Source organism: Rhinoraja longicauda, chromosome 25 (genome assembly GCF_053455715.1).
Source record: "Rhinoraja longicauda isolate Sanriku21f chromosome 25, sRhiLon1.1, whole genome shotgun sequence".
Classification (NCBI taxonomy): Eukaryota; Metazoa; Chordata; class Chondrichthyes; order Rajiformes; family Arhynchobatidae; genus Rhinoraja; species Rhinoraja longicauda.
In genome coordinates, this window is record NC_135977.1 from 16,896,972 (window position 1) to 16,918,522 (window position 21,551).

Consider the following 21,551-nt stretch of genomic DNA (forward strand, 5'->3'; position numbering starts at 1 on the left):
GAAGAGCATGAGGAGGGAAGGGGGCACGCTGACACATCTTGCTGCAGCAAATTATTGGATTTAGTTAATTGCAATGTTCCTTCACTGTGGCAACACTGAATCCGATATTTCAATAATACTCAGGCTGCTCATTAAAAAATAATAAAACCGTGATTTATTAAAGGCAGTCTGCTGCCAAATGTGTATCGTTCATTTCAGCTCTGGCTCTCCACTGCACGGGATTTGCGGAGAGTGGATAAGGGGGAATTGGGATACGAAAACAAATTGGTTTTGTGTTTACCGAGTGAAAGCCCGCCTTTCACAAGAGCAGGGGCAGAGCTAAATATTTACATTGTTTTGCAGAGAAGGCCAAAGTGTCAGAGCTTCAAACCGTGAAGGAGAGGCTAGGCTCCCTTCATTGCTGGAATGGTCTCTCCCCGTTCCAGAATTATACGCTCGCATAAAAAACGCTAAATGGCTGGAGACCATACGTATAGAATACAGACCAGTAAGTTATCTATGAGGGGGAGAAAAAATTAAATGTTTCTTGCTCGGTCTTGGGCTTGGAAAAATACCTGCTCGTGGTGTAATTTGCACAGGCTTGGGGCGACGATGCAGGGCCATTATGCTCCTAATGGAACTACAATGGAGTACGTGCGCAGCATATTCGTGCTGCTTAGAGGCTGCATCACCAGCTCATGAAGCAGATTTACCGCACTCGGAGCACGGCCCCTGTGCACACAGGCCGGCCGCTGGGATTCCACTTGATGCAAGCCTTGGGATCGCCAGCGCCACACAGCAGAGTTTTCTCAAGGCTGCTTGGAATGTTTAAAGAAACACACTCGCTTCAAGGCAAATAGTATTCGTGGAATATTTCCAAAGCAGTAGGGTAAAGAAATGTTGTGTTAAAAAATAAGCGGAGGCATGTCTCTGGAATTCGCTGCCCAGGAGAGCGGTGGAGGCTGGACAGCTGAATATACTCAACCCAGAGGTTGATCAATGTTCGATGCAATGCTGCATTCATCCAACTCAGTTTATTGCTATGACGTCAAGAAGTACAGTCATTGGCATTCAGTCTGAAGAAGGGTCTCGACCTGAAACGTCACCTATTCCTTCTCTCCAGAGAAGTTGCCTGTCCCGCTGAGTTACTCCAGCTATTTTGTGTCTACAAAAGAATGGTCTTTGTGGTCTTAAATTTAATAAGCCCAAAGGAACAATATCCATCTTCAAAACCAACATGTCCATGAACATATGGTTATTTGCTATTATTTCCAAACCTTTACTGTCTGTAAATGAACTGTCATCTCAAAAAAACTCCTCTTCACTGGACTCATTTTTTCAGAATGACGTGTATTTATCAGTTCTGTTGTGTAGGAATCTCAAATAAAACACATGGTGTTGGAGAAACTCAGCGGGTCAGGCAGCATCTGTGGAGGGAATGGGCAGATGAAGTTTCGGACCAGGTACCTTCTTCAGGCTGATGGAGTAAGAGGGGAGAAAACTGGAATAGCGAAGTTGGGGTGGGGCAAAGCCCGGTGAGTGATAGGTGAACACAGGTTGGGGGGGGTGATGGCAGATAGGTAGATTAAGTGACAAAGACGAGGTGAAATGGAGCCAAAAGGGTGTCAAATAGGGGGAGAAGAGGAGGAGCGAAAGGTAAAGTCAGAGGGAGGGATATGAATAGGAGGGGACGGGGGCAGAAGAAAGAGGTGGGGTAAAATGAAATGCTGGGCTCCGGGGCGGTGGATGCGTGTACAAAGAAGAAGAAAGGAGTAGGATAATGAGGAGATGGGAAATAGTAAGAGAACTGAGTGCTTCTATTGTGGAGCTGAGCATGTGGAGAGCTCAGAGTTGCCTAAAATAAGCCATTTGTTTGTTCATTATTTGCTAACAGACAGCAGCTTTAAGAACACTTTGAGTGGTTTTAATTGTTTCTATGATCATGAGATCATACGATGCGATACTACACCCGGAGGGAAATTGGTCTGCCGACAGTCGCAACACACAAGGCACACAAAAACTTGAAATTCAAAGTGTAAACAAAAAGAGAAAGACAAGCGACTGTTGGCTGGCTGCCGTGTGCACAGCGCCTTCACCGGCACAAATGGACAAACAATCAAACAAACACAGACATCCCCTGGGCAGAGGATTCTAAACTAGAGTGATTCCCCCCCTCCCCCATATTGGGTCCCCCTTTGTTCTCCCACTGTCCCTCACGGCGATCTCCCCAGGCCGGGTCCCCATTGTTCATCACGGCGATCTCCAGGCCGGGTCCCCATTGTCCTTCATGGTGGTCTCCCCACGCCGGGACCCCGTTGTCTTCTCCTCCCCCCCCTCACGCTCATCGACCGCGAGGCCCCACCACCACCACCGAGGCTCCCGTTGCCGCTGAGGCCCATGCTGCCATAAGTGGTAGGAGCATAATTAGGCCATTCGGCCCATCAAGTCTACTCCGCCATTCAATCATAGCTGATCCATCTCTCCCTCTGAACCACATTCTCCTGCCTTCTCTCCATAGTCCCTGACACCCGTACTAATCAAGAATCTATCTATCTCTGCCTTAAATATATCCACTGACTGGCCTCCACAGATTCACCACCCTCTAACGTAAGAAATTCCTCCTCATCTCCTTCTTAAAAGAGCATCCTTTAATTCTGAGGGTGTGACCTCTAGACTCTCCCACTAGTGAAAACACCAATGATGATTGGTAGTTATTGACAGATGGCCTTTACCAACCTAACTAGTAAGGTAAACTTATTACTCCTTTGATCAACCAGCACAGTCATGTTTAGCCGTATATAGCGAGGGCGTTTACTTTTACATAGAAACATAGAAGCATAGAAAATAGGTGCAGGAGTAGGCCTTTCGGCCCTTCGAGCCAGTGCCACCATTCAATATGATCATGGCTGATCATCCAGAATCAGTACCCTGTTCCTGCTTTCTTTCCATATCCCTTGATTCCGTTAGTCCTCAGACTATGTCTTACTCTCTCTTGAATACATCCAGTGAATTGGCCTCCACTGGCTTCTGTGGCAGAGAATTCCACAGATTCACAACTCTCTGGCTGAAAATGTTTTCCTCATCTCAGACCTAAATGGCTTCCTCCTTATTCTTAAACTGTGACCCCTGGTACTGGGCTCCCCCAACATTTTTCCTGCATCTATCCTGTCCAATCCCTTAATACTTTTATATGTTTCTATAAGATCCCCTCTCATCCTTCTAAACTCCAGTGAATATAAACCCAGTCGATCCATTGTTTCATCATATGTCAGTCCCACCATCTGGGAATTTACCTGGTGAACCCACACTGCACTTCCTCAATAGCAAGAATGTCCTTCCTCAAATTAGAAGACCAAACCTGCACACAATACTCCAGGTGTGGCCTCACCAGGGCCCTGTACAACTGCAGTAGGACCTCCTTGATCCTATACTCAAAAGAATGATTTTAAAAGTTTAATTTTAAAAGTTAGTTACTCTCAATATACAAAAGTTAGTTACTTTCAATATACAAGGTGGGACTAGTGTAGATGGGACATGTTGGCCAGCGTGGGAACGTTGGGCCGAAGGGCTTGTTTCCACGCCATATGAGTCTGTGACTATGAGATAATTCATCAATAAAGACCAATGCTGAGGACTAAAACAAATTTGTAGAAGCGATTGAGATATATGAGCAAGACAGCAACCACTGTGAGCAATTCTGTATAATAAAGAATATTTACAAACTCCTACAGTACGTTAAGTCATCCCACCATGTGGTGATATTCCACCTTTATTATATTTTCTTGTTCTTTGACTGCTTTTGTAAATCAGCTTTACCACAATACTGCCAAGTTCTGACAAGTAATACAAAATTGAAGATGCAAGATTATTTTCTGCATTGGCTGATAAAGACGTGTTTTTCTTTCTATTTGTCGGATCGTGGAACTCAATCTTCAGTGTATTGCCATGAATCTCAGTGAACGAGATTGTGTTCTTGGTCAAAATAGCCCCTCTGGGCTTTAATGTTTTCAGGGGTGGGCGATTGCTTTAGGAACAATAGATTTGCTGCATAATTTTGTGTTGAGAGTTCTTTGCATGCACGGTGAAGATTGTTAAAATCTAAACCTTGGAATAAACATACAGCCAAATAAATGAAACCAGTTAAAGCAGGGATCCATGGAGAATCTGATTACACATGCACTTGCACACACACACACACACTCGCACACACACACACACACACTCGCGCGCACACATACTTTCACACACAAGCTCGCACACACACGCTCGCGCGCACACATATTTGCTCACACGCACACACTCACACGCACTTGCTTACACACTCTCGCTTGCACACTCTCGCACACACACTCTCTCACACTCACACTCACACACATTCTCGCTCACACACACTCTCACACACACACCCTCATTCACACACACACTTGCACACACGCGCAGACACAGGCACACACACAGACACACATGCGAGAGAACCTCCAACAAGACATGCTGATTCCAACTGTTTGTTCCTGGTCCAGGTTTGTGTTCCTTCTGCAACAGAGCAGCTCACTGTGCATGAGGGAATCTCTTGTTGTTCACAAAGATTCCTTCGGCATTCCAAACTCTCACTGCAGCACCGTTCAGCTGCGAAACAGTCCTCAGAATGGAGAGGGAGCGAGAGATCCAGCACTTTTTATTTTTTTGGTTTTTAACAAAGCTCAAATTTCTTTCTGCTTTTTCAGAAAATTAAAGACCAAACAGTAAAATCAGCATGTCCAGAGGAGAAAATGCACTTGAATGGCTCGAATTTCCAGCAACTTGAAAATGGGACTGTAATGTGGTGGAAAGGCTGCTAAATTGATAGCAGCTGTCTGATGCCGACTGTATTACAGAGGCCCCATAAGCAAGTGCCGTCACATACCGACTGCACTACGCGTCCAAGAGATGGCTTCCCCCACGAAAAGCAGTGTTCAGATAACAGGCCGCAGAGATTGTGGTTATAAATCATCTGACTCGGGTCAAACTTGAAAAGACAAGCCAAAATTCTGCATTTAAAAAAATTTTAAATGCAGTCATTTGCCTGCTATGGTTGAAAGTTACATTGCTGATTAGATTAATCCAGCAAGGCCTCAGTTTGAATAAATATACAGAGTCGATGCAAGTCGATGGGAAAAGTGTGGATGTTTAAAGGCACAGTGCATCTGTTCATGGTCACAGGTCCATGGACCAAGTGTGGATGTTTAAAGGGACAGTTCATTAACTCTTAGTCACAGGTCGCTTCAGATTCCATTATTGGCGTCAGAGGATGTCCAGAAACCATGTTCTTATTCTGGAACCTCCTACAACACGTTCCTTGAGTTTGTAACCGTTTCAAAGATGGCAGCATGGAAAATGTTGGTGATCAGGAACCAGTTGGCAAATCAAATGTTATTCGTGCTTGTCAAGGGCTACATTTTACAAATATGTCGTATGCTTTTCCTTTTCAAATGTACAGCTTGTGTCAGTTTGGGGTTGCACTCAGAGTGAGATTCCCGTCTCAGGTACTTGAATCACATCTGTGTAGTTCTTCCTGCGGCAATCATCAGCAGCCACCCAGGTCACTTGCTCATCTTTTTCCCACCTCTTGATGTGATCTTCAAAGAGCCCCTTGTTGTTGTATGCAGTTAGTTACTTGTCACCATGTAGTGATACCCAAGAGAAGTGGCGCAGTAGCGCAGTGGTACACTGGCTGCCTTACAGCACCAGAGACCCGGGTTCGATCCTGACTACGGGTGCTCTCTGTATGGCGTTTGTGCGTTTTCCCCGGGAGCTCCGGTTTCCTCCCACGCTCCAAAGACATACAGGTTTGTAGGTTAATTGGCTTGGTAAAATTGTAAATTGTCCCCAGTGTGTTTTGGACAGTGGTTAATGTGCGGGGATCGCTGGTCGGCGCGGGCTCGGTGGGCTGAAGGGCCTATTTCCGTGCTACATCTCTAAACTAAACTAAACACATTCCAAGGGTCTGAAGAAGGGTCTCGACCCGAAACGTCACCCATTCCTTCTCTCCTGAGATGCTGCCTGACCTGCTGAGTTACTCCAGCATTTTGTGAATAAACACATTCCAAAGATGTGTCGGTTTGTAGGCTAATTGGTTTCTGTAAATTGTCCGTCGTGTGTAGGATCAAACTAGTGTGATCATTGGTCAGAATGGACTTGGTGGGCCGAAGGGCCTGTTTCCACGCTGTAGCGAGGTGTGTTCCCTGCTGCTTGTGATGTGAGGAGTGGTGCACAAAGGCCACAGTGGGAGGGATGCAGAGAGGGAGAGGTTCCTAAAGCCTATGGAGGTTCTGAAGGTGGGAAGAGGTGATACAATGGAGAAATTGGAACAATTTGTGTGCCAGTGTCGGTCGGCAGTTACAGGAATTATGGTCTTGACAGGGACAAGGAATGATAGCGGAGTATTGAATGAACATGTTTATGGCGAGCATCGGAATAGCCATGTCTGAAGATAAGAGAATAATTGATAGGAGCACAACAGCAGAGAGCCTGATCTGAGAGGTGGAGTGGGACAGTGCGACAGAAATAATAATACACAGCTCATAGATGGAGCAGTCAGGGAGGCTCAGATGAATCAATAATCATAAATGTTTTGCCACGATGACATGTACCCCATAAAATGGCCAATGGCATTGAACAACACGAACACCACGTCGCATCGCAACCTGCAAACACGACAATTCTCACTGTATTAAATCATGCTGGGTAAATTAATGTCTGCACTTGGAACTGTAAAGGATGACAGTGCCCACATGTGACATTCATGAACACTGCAGCAGGTGAATGGTGGCCTGTTTGCTCAGCTTTGATGCCCAGTTTAGACGTGTGCAAAAAAGACTGGGTATCTGAATTATTTTCACTTCATTGACAGCCAAATTTGTGCTTTTGTTCACTAGGTATAATCCACCAGATGAAAGGAGATTACGAAGCTGCGCTGAAGCTCCACAAGACTCACCTGTCCATTGCCCAGGAGCTGAACGACTATGCGGCACAGGGGCGAGCCTACGGGAACATGGGCAATGCCTACAACGCACTGGGCTCCTACGACCAGGCGGTCAAGTATCACCGGCAGGAGCTGCAGATTTCCATGGAGGTTAATGATCGGGCGTCACAGGCCTCGACCCACGGTAACCTCGCTGTTGCCTACCAGGCCCTGGGCGCCCACGACCGGGCCCTGCAGCACTACCAGAACCACCTGAACATTGCCCGGGAGTTACGGGATATACAAAGCGAAGCCCGGGCCCTCAGCAACCTGGGCAACTTCCACTGCTCGAGAGGAGAGTACGTTCAGGCCGTGCCCTACTACGAACAGTACCTGCGCTTGTCTCCTGACCTACAGGATATGGAAGGTGAAGGGAAAGTGTGCCACAACCTCGGTTATGCACATTATTGTCTCGGAAGCTACCAGGAGGCTGTCAAATACTATGAGCAAGATTTGGCCCTGGCCAAGGACTTGCATGATAAACTCAGCCAGGCAAAGGCCTACTGCAACTTGGGGCTGGCATTTAAGGCCCTGACTAACTACACTAAAGCCGAGGAATGTCAGAAATATGTCCTGTCCCTTGCCCAGTCCCTGAACAATGCTCAAGCCAAATTTCGAGCATTGGGCAATTTGGGTGATATTTTGGTGTGCAGGAAAGATGTGAATGGTGCAATTAAGTTTTATGAACAGCAGTTGGCTTTGGCTCATCAGGGTAAAGATCGGAAGCTTGAAGCCTCAGCCTATGCAGCTCTGGGTACTGCCTACAGGTTGACCCAGAAATATGACAAGGCTCTGGGATATCACACACAAGAGCTGGAGGTTTATCAGGAACTGGGCGACTTGCTGGGAGAGTGTAAGGCGCACGGCCACCTTGCAGCAGTCTACATGGCGCTTGGCAAATACACCATGGCCTTCAAGTGTTACCAGGAACAGTTGGACTTGGGGCAGAAGCTCAAAAATCCCAACATTGAGGCGCAAGTGTACGGCAACATGGGAATCACTAAAATGAACATGAATCTAATGGAAGATGCCATCGGCTACTTCGAACAGCAGCTTGCTACGCTGCAGCAGTTGAGCGGCAACGATGCAGTCCTGGATCGAGGGCACGCTTATGGCAACCTGGGCGATTGCTACGAGGCACTTGGAGATTACGAAGAAGCTGTAAAATATCATGAGCAGTTCTTGACAGTGGCTCAGAGTTTAAATCGGATGCAGGAACAAGCTAAAGCATATCGGGGACTTGGAAATGGACATCGGTAAGTATTGCATTAAACTGTGTGTGTGTGTGTGTGTGTGTGACTGGGTGTGTGTGTGTGTGACTGGGTGTGTCAGCGTTAGACTGTGGGTGACTGCATGTGACTGGATGTAACTGTGTCTGCACGACACTGTCTGTGGGTGACTGTGTGCATGTGTTTTTAGGTGTGACTGTTTGACTGTGTTTGAGTGACTGTGTCTGTGGGTGACTCTGTGTATCTGTACGTGACTGTGTATCTACATGTGTGATTGTGTGACCTTGTGTGTGTGTGAGACTGCACGTGTGTTGTGTGACTGTGTGACAGTGCTGTGTGTGTGTGCCTGTGCATGTGTCACAGTGCTGTGTGTGTGTGTGTGACTATGCCTGTGTGTGACACTGCTGTGTGTGTGTGTATATGTGTGTGACTGCGTGTGTGCCTGTGTGTGTGTGACAGTGCTGTGTGTGTGTGTGACTGTGTGTGTGTGTGACTGTGTGCCTGTGTGTGACAGTGCTGTGTGTGTGACTGTGTGTGTGTGACTGTGTGCCTGTGTGCGCCTGTGTGTGACAGTGCTGTGTGTGACAGTGCTGTGTGTGACAGTGCTGTGTGTGTGTGTGTGACAGTGCTGTGTGTGTGTGTGTGTGTGTGACTGCATGTGTGTACAGCTCATGATTTGCCATCATGTATTATATCTACCTTGGCTATGTACAACAATCATAATTGTCCAATCACTGCAGAGAAAAAAAACCACTCGAGGTTTATAAGATTTACCAAATTATATATAATGGCTCTAAATCAGTTTGTTTCAGACCATCTGTGGAAGCAAATTAATTCAGTTAAAAATGAGTGAATAAGCATCTGTACTAATCATCTAAATACTGTGGATATGGAGTCAGATCAAAGAAAAGCTAATAAAGCTTTATATCCTATTATAGTACAGTTAGTGTATTGTATTGATATTCTTGTAGTACAAGTATTCCTCGGGCTTAATTCTCTCCTCCAAAGAGCAAATGCCTGCCATTTCAGAATGTTTTTAAATAGTCAGGAGAAGAATGGGTGCGGGGAAAGCAGAACGCCGATATTGACCATCCAATAGACAACAGGTAATAGCGACAGGCATCTCTCTTTTAAATTTTAGTTAATTTAAAGATACAGCGTGGAAACAGGCCCGGCCCACCAAGTTTGTACCGACCAGTGATCGCCTTGCATTAACACTACCCTACACATTCTAGGGACAATTTACATTCATACCAAGCAAATTAACCGACAAACCTGTACGTCTTTGGAGTATAGGAGGGAAGTGAAGATCTTGGAGAAAACTAACGGGGAGAACGTGCAAACTCCGTACAGTCAGCAGCCGTACCTTACCTGTGCTGGAAGAGGTACAACACACTCTGTGTTTAACACCCTGGAAACTGGATCACGTAGCACTGTATTTTCTAATGCTGCACCACCCCGAAAGGAATTAGCCCAGAGTATTGCACGAGCTGTCAGTTGTGGGTGGGATTGCCCACTTCCAGCCACGCTACATGTTCAAATGCCTGCGGTTTCTCCAGTCAACTATGCAATGACATCAGTCATCCCGCAATCCAGGTTTCTGCTCAGACCAACATAAATCAGAGCTCAAAGCTTCACACGCGGACTGTTGTGGATCAAATTCCGCAGAGCTGGAGGACGTTGCTCTGTGTTCTTGGCTTACTTGAGATTTCGAGGGGGACTCTGCTGCTCTCAAGACACCTCATGGGACAGCTTTAGGATTGACTGCAGACTGTGCAGACACCTCCCACAGTCCACAGAGGGTGCTCAATAACAGAGAGGGATTGTGTCCACGTTTGGCTGCTCCCCATTCATTGTTTCCACTGGTGGCTCTCCATTACTGGAGACATTGAGGCAGGCACGGAGGCACCTCACAGGGGCCGTGCAACCACAGGGCAGGGGGCAGGAGCAGACACACACCCACCTGTAAACGCCCTGTCCCCAGAGAAACTTCAAAAACATCGCTTGTCAATTTTGGTCACCCTTCTGTAGGAAGGATGCCATTAAACTGGACAGAGTGCAGTGTAGATTTACAAGGATGTTGCCAGGATTCGAGAGCCTGAGCTACAGGTTGGGTAGGTTAGGACTTATTGCTGGGAGCACAGGGTGGCTGAGGGGTGATCTTACAGTTGTGTAAGACCATGAACACAGTACTCCAAGTGCGGCTTCACCAACATTGAGTTGATAGTTAGGAAACACAAAATGCTGGAGCAACTCAGTGGGGTCAGGCAGCATCCCTAGAGAACATGGATATGCGACGTTTCGGGTCGGGACCATTTCTTTAGAGTTTATAGTTTTGGGGTTTGCAGGTTAATGGATTGCTGTAATTTTCCCTTGGTCTGATGCCCACCGCTGAGGACACCAGATCCACTGCTTCACCACTGGCTGGTATCATGCTATGACTCAGTGGGATGTCCTGCCAGTAAAGCAAGGACATACCCAGAACCATGATGAAGGATAGGCTTCCATCAGTGTGATGGTCAGACTGTACCTTGTGCTGTCTCAGGGAATTCTCAGTAAGAATCTCATTATTCTATCTGGGACGTATGACAATGAAACACTCTTGAAAGTCACCGGGTCCCCAGTCTCAAGGAGGGTCCCGACCCGAACGTCACCTATCCATGTTCTCCAGGGATGCTGCCTGACCCGTTGAGTTACTCCAGCACTGTATGTCTATCGTTGGTATAAACCGGCATCTGCAGTTCCTTGATTCCCCACGTCTCGGCTGTAGGTCTCTGGATGACCTGGAGAGAGCTTTGTAGGATCAGGGAACCTTTAAACCCTGTGCGGAGACTGTTGCTCAGACACACGTCTGTTTATTGTGATGTTTTAGTGCGGCTCGGTGGTCCACTCAACCGTTTTGAAGTTTTAGATTTTTAGATTTTTTAGATTTAGAGATACAGCGTGGAAACAGGCCCTTCGGCCCACCGAGTCCGCGCCGCCCAGCGATCCCCGCACATTAGCACTATCCTACACACACTAGGGACAATTTTTACATTTACCCAGTCAATTGACCTACATACCTGTACATCTTTGGAGTGTGGGAGGAAATCGAAGATCTCGGAGAAAACCCACGCAGGTCACGGGGAGAACGTACAAACTCCGTACAGATGGCGCCCGTAGTCAGGATCGAACCTGAGTCTCTGGCGCTGCATTCGCTGTAAGGCAGCAACTCTACCACTGCGCCACCGTGCCGCCGCCGTTATTTTGGCAACGCAGTTTAGTTTCATGACAGGGACTGCTCTCAAATAAATTGACCTGATTGAAACCGAGTTTAAAAAAACATTATATTTAGTAAATTAAAATTAAAATCTGCAGCTGTCATGATGGGCTTGAGTTGGGGAAGTGGGCCGCTGGAGGCCCTGCAGCAGCCTGGGGCTCCATTAGATCGGGCGCCGCTCCAAGTGGCGTGGACCGGACGGCAGTGGTGGAGGACACCACCACCTTGCCTGGCCAGGCCGACCCCTGTAACTCCAACCCTGTGCCTCCACCAGGATAACCGGCCTCTATGGTCAAGCTACGATTTTTAACATTAAAAACAAATCGGACTTGAAGGCTCTGAGATGGCACTGAAACCACGATGACTGACCAACGGTGAATCTGTGGAATTCTCTGCCTCAGAGGGCAGTGGAGGCCAATTCTCTGAATACATTCAAGAGAGAGCTAGATAGAGCTCTTAAGGATAGCGGAGTCAGGGGGTATGGGGAGAAAGCAGGAACGGGATACTGATTGTGAATGATCAGCCATGATCACATTGAATGGCGGTGCTGGCTCGAAGGGCCGAATGGCCTCCTCCTGCACCTATTGTCTATTGTCTATTGACGTGTATCAATCAGTGTGATCCACTATCTTACACTCTTATACTTAGTATGATTGTAGTCGGATTGTCACTGAACTGTTTGCCAATAAACTAATTTCACTGTATGTAGACACACAAAGTACCATTGATACAACGGCCAATGGGTCCGCTCTGAGCAGTGATCACCCCATACACTAACACTATCCTGAACACTCAGGCCAATCTACAATGTACCAAAGCCTATTAACCTACAAATCTGTACGTCTTTGGAGTGTGGGAGAAAACCCACGCGGTAACTGGGGGAACACATAAACTCTGTACGGACAGCGCCCACAGTCAGGATCGAACCCGGGTCTCCGGCGCTGTCAGGCAGCAGCTCTACCACTTGCACAGTTGTACAGTTACATAACCATAACCCCTGAGCCTGGTTCGAAGATTCAATCTTGAGATGAGTAGTGGCAAGTGCCTGCCTCACTCGCTCTGTGTTTGAGATGGGAGAAGACTGCCTCCTTTGAGACCAAAAACAGATGAATTGATCTGGGGATAGCGAGTCATTGCAAGAGAGTTTAATTGTCATACGTACCGGCAAGGGAACAATAACATTCTGTACTTGCTGCAGCTTTACAGGCCATAACAAGCAACTGAGTGTACAATAATTAACAATACAATAAATTAATAATCAATAATATGAGGTAACCAGACCATAATAGTAAAAACCATAGTCAGAGGTGCAGCCAAATCAAAGTCCTTAGAGGATCACAGATGCTGTGGTTGTGATTGTTGCTGGGAAGGCGAAATGTGTAGGAAGGAACTGCAGGTGCTGGTTTAAACCGAAGATGGACACAAAAAGCTGGAGTAACTCAGCGGTACAGGCAGCATCTCTGGAAAGAAGGAATAGGCGATGTTTCGGGTCGAGACCCTTCTTCAAACTGGTTAGGGATAAGGGAAACGAGAGATGTAGACGATGATGTTGAGAGATGTGGAGAGATAGGCGGTCACGGTGGCGTAGCGGTAGAGTTGCTGCCTTACAGCGAATGCAGCGCCGGAGACCCGGGTTCAATCCCGACCACGGGCGCTGTCTGTACGGAGTTTGTACGTTCTGCCCGTGACCTGCGTGGGTTTTCTCCCGAGATCTTTGGTTTCCTCCCATGCTCCAAAGACGTACAGGTTTGTAGGTTAATTGGCTTGGTAAATGTAAAAATAACAGAGCTTTATTTGTCGTTCGGTACCGAAGTATCGAACGAAACTACATAGCAGTCATAGAAAAAAAAAAAGAACACAAGACACATAACCCCAACACAAACGTCCATCACAGTGACTCCAAACACCCCCTCACTGTGATGGAGGCAACAAAACTTCCCCTCTCTTCCCCATGCCCACGGACAGACAGCTCGTCCCCGACCGACCCGCACAGTCCCCGCACCGGGCGCTGAAACGTCTCGCGGCCGAACCGGGCGATGAAAGGCCCGCGACCAAGCCTTGCGCAGCTAAGTCCCGCAGCCGAGCCGCACCAGCGGTGAAAAGTCCCGCAGCCGAGCCGCACCGGGCGGTGTTAAGTCCCGCAGCCGAGCCGCACCGGGCGGTGTTAAGTCCCGCAGCCGAGCCGCACCGGGCGGTGTTAAGTCCCGCAGCCGAGTTGCACCGGGCGGTGTTAAGCCCCGCAGCCGAGCTGCACCGGGCGGTGTTAAGCCCCGCAGCCGAGCTGCACCGGGCGGTGTTAAGCCCCGCAGCCGAGCTGCACCGGGCGATGTAAAGTCCCGCAGCCGAGCTGCACCGGGCGGTGTTAAGCCCCGCAGCCGAGCTGCACCGGGCGATGTAAGTCCAGCGGCCAAGCCGCACCGGGATGTAAAGTCCAGCGGCCAAGCCGCACCGGGATGTAAAGTCCAGCGGCCGAGCCGCACCGGGGGATGTTAGGCCCCGCAGCCGAGCCGCACCCCGCGCCGTGAGGAAGAGAAAAGTTCCCCACACCCACACCCATCCCCCACACACCACCACCCCCTCCCACACATACACAACCAAAAAAATATATATAAAAATCATCCCAACACCGACACTCAACAAAAAAAGACGGACAGACTGCTAGTCAGCCGCTGCCGTTAGGCGCCGCCACGTGTCCCTAGTGTGTGTAGGATGATGTTAATGTGTGATGATCGCTGGCCGGCGCGGACCCGGTGGGCCGAAGGGCCTGTTTCCGCGCTGTATCTCTAAACTAAACAATGAATGATAGATATGCAAAAAAGTAACGTTGCTAAAGGCAACATGCCATTGTGAGCTGTTTGTCGGGTGAAAACGAGAAGCTAGTGTGACTTGGGTGGGGAAGAGATAGAAAGAGAGGGAATGCCGGGGCTTCCTGAAGAAGCTGTCCTTGGACTTGGAGCCGGAATCACGGTTTTCAGACTCCTGTACCTTCCTCTCGATTGTAGCTGTGGGATGAGAGCTTCCGCCGTAGTTATTTCCAAGAGGATCATTACTGGCAGAGCTACCCTGATAAAGAACTGTTCCTGATGGGTTCGTTTAGTGATAGGAAATCATTTGAAGTCTCCTGACAAGAAATCCCGATTGAACAGCCTTTCTTGCCACTCAAGTTGATTTAAATATTTTTGACAGGATCATTTGAGCGCATGACGTTTCTGGGTATCATTAGATGGTTACGGCTCCAAAGGAGTTGCAGCCTAATTATCCGTAAATCTCACATGTGAACGTGAAGTTACCTTATTGTACAATATGTACCTTAATAGAGCGGAGATGGGATCCCGGCCACAATGGGAGCATTCAGTGATAAAGATGGTCCCAGCTGGGTCCCATTATTTAAACCATTTGATCGCCTTGGTATTTTGTAATTCCTCGGAGTAATATTTCCCACCGGCGACCATTTCTACTGGGAAGTCTCTGAACAATGAAGCCAGTGCTGGTGCAGGAAAACAATTGGGGTTGTATTTCTGCATTGTACTGCTGTCGCTCCGATTACACCAGCATGTGACCCATCACGTGCTCTGCTAGCTGTGCAATGTATTTGTACGATAAGTCTTGTACAAGACTTGGGGCGGCACAGAGGTGAAACGGTGAAGTTGCTGCTTCACGGCACTAGAGACCCGGGTTCGATCCTGACTACGGGCGCTGGCTGTACGGAGTTTGTACCTTCTCTCCGTGACCGCAAGGTTTTCCTCCGGATGCTCCGGTTTCCTCCCACATCCCAACAACGAGCGGCTTTGTAGATGAATTGTCTTCTGTAAGTTGTCCTCGGTGTGTCGGATAGTGCTGGTTGGTGTACAGGTGATAGTTGGTGGGCCAAAGAGCCTGTTTCCACACTGTATCTCTCAACTAAACTAAGCAAAACTCTTGTTGTGACTAATTGACACAAGCATATTACAGCAAACTTGTTCAGTGTGCTGGAACACAAAGTGCTGGAGTAACTCAGCGGGTTCTGCCGCAGAACTGAAGAGCACGGATGAGTGACTTTTCCGGTGGGGTCCCTTCAGTCCATACAACACTGCAGGCGGCTGTGCTGTTTCGTGGACTGGCCTTGCTTTACCCATTAGTCAGTGGACAGGGATGAGTGAAAAACAAAGTGGTGGAGGAAGTTGGTCTGAAGAAGGGTACCGAGCTGAAACGTCACCTGTCCGTTCCCTCCACAGATGCTTCCTGGCCAGTTGAGTTCCTCCAGCACCTTGTGTTTTGCTGAAGATTCTAGCATCTGCAGTTTCTTGTATCTCCATTGATGTAATATGGTACAGTTCTGTCACTATATGACTCACCTGACGCTAATACAACCCTTTGATCAATGGACACTGTGACACATGTACACGTGACCATGACCATTGCCAACCCCAAGGTAGCTCGTTTCTTTAGTAGTATGACTGATGGTCAATTTGAGAGCAGATCCCCATTGTGAACTATTTCTGCTGAAAAATGAGCAGAACGCTGATTTAATACCCAACTGCTTTAAATCTGGTTATATATTTGCTTTTGCTAGTGTTGATACTATTACGTAACTTAATACGAATTCCAAAGCTTTCAATTTGATGTCATTAAATTGGAAAGAACGCAAAAAGATTCACCTGGGCTTGTGGGCTTGAGTTATAGGGAGAGGCTGGATAGGCTTGGACACACTTCTTTGGAGCGTTTGAGGCTGAGAAATGACCTTATTGAGGTGTACAACATCATGAGAGGCATCGATAACGTGCACACACAGTTTTTCCCCCCAGACTAGAGGATTCTAAAACTAGAGGACATAGGCATGAAGGTGAGAAGGAAGAGATTTAAGATGAACATTTTCACTCAGAGGGTAGTCTGTGTATCTGGAATGAGCCGCCAGAGGAAGCTATGGAAGTGAACACAATTATGACTTTTAAAATTCATTTATACCGATGTACGGATATGAAGGGTTTATAGGCCTCTCAGCCAATCAAAGGCCGACGGGACTAGCCCAATGCACCAACTTAGCTTGAACAAGGTGGGCCGAAGGGCCTGTTTCAGTGCTGTGCAGCTCTTTGACTAAACTCTATAAGTTATTCCTTTCTCTGCACTATGATAGTCTTATTACTGCAGTCCTTTAAGCTTAAAGGAATATTGTGTACAATTTCACAAAGAAATGACACCATAGTCACACATGACGTCAGTTAACGTGCTGTGAATGGCTTCAGTCACTGATTACGAATTAATCTCTGCTGACTGGCATTTATAAATGATTATTAAGATCGAGTGCTGAGTGAAGCAGTGCTTGGGGAAAATATCGAGTATCCTACTGCAACTAAATAATTGTTATTAAAAGAAAAGGTCAGAATGATTCATGACCGTGCCTGCTGGTGTAGAATGATTGAATTTTAAATCAAAGGGTTTGTCGTGAGCTAATCCTCAATGCGGTTCAAAGAGCAGCGATCTCTTTAGACTAAATTTACCAAACTGAAATCCGGACTATGTTCCCTTTCATTTGTTCCAACCTTCTGGTAACCTCCAGATGTACAAAGCATGTCTGGGCCGAGCAACCACCAGTTAGTCCCCATACTCCGATCTCTTCAGATGCAGGCCACAAGCTGCACTGATTGATAAGCTGCAAGGCTTGCCCATGCAGCAGGGGATTGTCCTTGCAATGAGTCTTGCCCCATGCATTAAGGGATGCCCCATGCAATAACGGTTGTCCATCCAGTAAGGGTTGCCCCATGCAGTGAAGGTTGTCCCATGCAGTGAGGGTTGCCCCATGCAGTGAGGGGTGCCCCATGCAGTGAGGGTTGTCCCATGCAGTGAGGGTTGTTTCATGCAGTGAGGGGGGCCCCATGCAATGAGGGTTGTCCCATGCAGTGAGGGTTGCCCCATGCAGTGAGGGTTGTTCCATGCAGTGAGGGTTGCCCCATGCAGTGAGGGTTGTCCCATGCAGTGAGGGTTGCCCCATGCAGTGTGGGTTGCCCCATGCAGTGTGGGTTGCCCCATGCAGTGAGGGTTCCCCATTTCATGTTAGTCGGCATGGGCAAGTTGGGCCGAAGGGCCTGGTTCTTCGCTGTATGACCCTCTATGATGCTAAGGGTTGCCCACGTATCCTTTTGATGCAATGGCTTTGTTGGACGAACATTGTGTTCACCAGAAATTGTGTTTTTGTTTGGGGGGGGGGGGGTGGTGGGTGAGCTATTTTAGTCAGGTATTTAGTCAGTGATACACCCAGAGAATCAGTAAATCACGGAAGACAGACCACCGAGTGGTGGGATGTGAGTTGGCGTTGGGAAGGAGACATTGAGAAGGAGCTCACACACACAGTGATACAGTTCATGGCATCATTTGTATGCTGCTGTCCGCCAGCAGTGGATTGAGACCATTAAACACTGAAGCTTACAAATCTACCAGTGTCTGTGGTCACCAGCCGATCCTTTGTCATAAATCAACTCACCTGCCAGCTCTCTCAATAAGGTGTCAGTGTGATCTTCCAGTGATTAATGGGAGCAAAAATTAAGAGAGTACAACTCTCAAAAAAGTTGCTGTAGGTTCATTAATTATTTAAGTATCCAAAACTACCTGTTGTCTTTAGCAGTATATATTTTTTGTTCTATTTTGTTCTGAACAATCACATCAGTATTTTAAAGCTTCTTACATAAAGAGCTGTGGGAACTTTTCCAGAGCTTTTCCAGAGAGGGGGGGTTAATATGATAACAAAATGCTTACGGTACTTCAAATGCAAAATATAATAGATAAAGTTATTACCTGTACATGTCACTCTTGGTAATCATGAAACAATTAAATATATTTAGGCCATTTTTTTCAATCTGTTGGAGTTTGGCCATGCGGAGGGCATTTCACCATGCGGGCAGCACGGTGGTGCAGCGGTAGAGCTACTGCCTTACAGCGCCAGAGAGCCAGGTTCGATCCTGACTACGGGTGCTGTACGTACGGAGTTTGTACGTTCTCCCCGTAACCTGTGTGGGTTTTCTCCGAGATCTTCGGTTTCCTCCCGCACACCAAAGACGGACAGGTTTGTAGGTTAATTGATTTTTTTAGATTTTTTAGATTTAGAGATACAGCGCGGAAACAGGCCCTTCGGCCCACCGGGTCCGTGCCGCCCAGCGATACCCGCACATTAACACTATCCTACACACACTAGGGACAATTTTTACATTTGCCCAGCCATTTAACCTACATACCTGTACGTCTTTGGAGTGTGGGTGTAAATTGACTTGGTGTAAATGTAAAAATTGACCCTAGTGTGTGTCCGGTGGTGTTAATGTGCGGGGATTGCTGGTCGGTGCGGACCCGGTTGGCGGAAGGGCCTGTTTCCTCGCTGTATCTCTAAACGAAACTAAATTGGCTTGAGAAAAGAGGACGGGAGATCTCCCAGGGTCTGAGACGATGCACTGCCACAATGATTTGATTTATTGGACATGAATGTAAAATATCAGGGAACATTCCCCCTAAAGCAATCTTTAACTTCATGCTAAACAGATAATGATGCCATTAACCTCGAGAACAGAATTGGAGCAGCTTTTGATGGGCATCTGTCCCGCGCATTGAGTGACTGATTACAGAGCTCCCCTTGTGTGGTGCTAGACCACAACACTGATGATAGCAGGAGTTTAAACATTCTCTGATGTTAATACAACAGGAACGGTAACATATGCAGGAAATCTGATTTATTGCGTTCTGTGTTGAGAGTTGGGTAAGGTCGTATCAGGACATGATCTCCTTTGTCGGCTGCTGCAGAGCAGCATAAAACTATGTGTTAAATAACTCGAATATTTTATATGCACAAGGAGGGTTATTTTATCATTACTTCATGTTTTCCCCATGCTACAAGGCTGTTACACTTTCTAAAGTACGGTTTAGAGACATTCAGCACGCAAACAGGCCCTTTGGCCCAGCTCGTTCATGCTTACACCTGGCCCATATCCCTTTAAAGCTTTCTATCCATGTACCTATCCGAATGTTTTTTGGGGTCCCGACATGAAACATCATCTTTCCATGTTCTCCAGAGATGCTGCCGGACCTGCTGAATTTAATTTAGTTTAGTTTAGTTCAGAGATACAGCATGGAAACAGGCCCTTCGGCCCTCCGGGTCCATGCCAACCAACGATCCCTGCGCATTAACACTATCCTACATACACTGGAGACAATTTACACTTATACCAAGCCAATTAACCTACAAAACTGTACGTCTTTGGAGTTACTCCAGCACTTTGTGTTGTTCTTTTTGTAAGCCAGCATCTACAGCTCCTTCTATCTCCTTTCTGTCTGTTTCTTTTACTTGTCTCATCCACAATCTATATTAACAATGAGCACTTTCATGCTCATTGTTCATTTACCAGTCTTCATCCTTCCCCAACCACCTCCCACCTCTATTGTCTCATTTATTAAAGGCACAGTTGGTTTAGTTTAGAGACACAGCATGGAAGCAGGCCCTTTGGCCCACGCCGACCATCGAGCACCCGTTCACACTAGTTCTATGTGAACTACCCCACTGTCGCATCCACTCCCTGCACGCTAGGGGCAATTTACAGAGGGACAATTAACCTAGAAATCCACACATCTTTGAGATGAAACCCACGCAATCACCGAGAGAACGTGCAAACTCCACGCGGACAGCACTCAAGGTCAGGATAGAACCGGGGTCTCTGGCGCTGTGAGGCAGCTGCTCTACCAGCTGTGCCATTGTGCCGCTCGATGTGGAGTGATTCCAAAATCACATCAATTCTATCTCAAATCTTAGCACAGACTCCTTTACGGCCTTCTTGCTTGAACGATGTTTATTGATCATGCTTATGATAAACTGCCTGTGTTTGTCTATCCAGGGCGATGGGGAACTTGCAACAAGCTCTCGTGTGCTTTGAGAAGAGACTGGTGGTGGCCCATGAACTTGGCGAGTCTTCCAACAAAGCCCAGGCGTACGGAGAGCTGGGAAGCTTACACAGCCAGCTCGGCAACTACGAGCAGGCCATCTCCTGCCTCGAGCGGCAACTGAACATTGCCCGCGAAATGAAAAACCGCATCTTGGAGAGCGACGCGGCTTGTGGCCTGGGTGGAGTTTACCAACAGATGGCTGAATACGAAACCTCGCTGCAGTACCATCAGCTGGACTTGGAGATCGCAGAGGAAACGAGCAACCCTACGTGTCAGGGCCGCGCCTACGGGAACCTGGGACTGACCTACGAATCGCTGGGAAACTATGAACGGGCCGTAATGTACCAGGAGCAGCACCTGAGTATCGCCGCTCAGATGAATGACTTGGTGGCTAAAACCATTGCCTACAGCAGCTTAGGGAGGACACACCATGCCCTGCAGAACTACTCACAGGCAGTCATGTACTTACAGGAAGGTGCGTGCTTCTTGCAGTAGTGCACTACCATCTCTGGTCTGTTCCTTCTAGCATTTCCCTTTCCCCAAGGCAGAGGTACAAAAATGCTTGTAGAATCCCCCACAAAATGATGGCAGCTGGAAATTGTCTTAAGGGCCAATAGATTTGATTCCTGACTATTCATTGCGATTTTCTTTTATCCCAACATCTTTCTCTGGCTTAAAACCGCCCCAAGTGACGTGGACAGTAGCACCATGTAAATCTATCGCGCTGAGCTTTCCCACCCGGTGGCCGAATCCAGTTTCTCCCTTTAGGTTGTAGCTGCAGGAAGAGCCCACACTCTCACTGCAATGCTTGCCTTTCCTTAGACCTGTGACGGTCTGCCACCTGAAACGCAGTCTTCGACATGTCTTGACTTCTTCATCAATGGTCTTTACTTCCAAGCCCTCATTCCAGATTCATTCCAGCCCTCTGCTGCCAATGCCTTCAACATCTCACAATGCGCTGCTTGCTGCTGTAAAGGAGGTGGCCCAAACTCCACACTGGAAAGGAGACTTCATCTACCTTTCCCTAACGCCACAGAAGCAGGTGGAATGGGGACGTTTGATACATAGATACATAGACAATAGACAATAGACAATAGACAATAGACAATAGACAATAGACAATAGGTGCAGGAGTAGGCCATTCAGCCCTTCGAGCCAGCACCGCCATTCAATGCGATCATGGCTGATC

General features: G+C 47.6%; 1 protein-coding gene across 2 annotated transcripts in view; it reads left to right on the top strand.

Annotated features, from left to right (window-relative positions):
• Window positions 1–21,551, top strand: part of ttc28 (tetratricopeptide repeat domain 28) — a 394,517-nt gene that overhangs the window by 220,747 nt on the left and 152,219 nt on the right. For both annotated transcript variants that reach the window (XM_078421482.1, XM_078421484.1), the window contains exons 6-7: window positions 6,894–8,235; window positions 20,314–20,837. In XM_078421482.1, coding sequence (XP_078277608.1) covers window positions 6,894–8,235; window positions 20,314–20,837 — 1,866 coding nt within the window. The remainder of the gene's footprint in view (window positions 1–6,893; window positions 8,236–20,313; window positions 20,838–21,551) is intronic.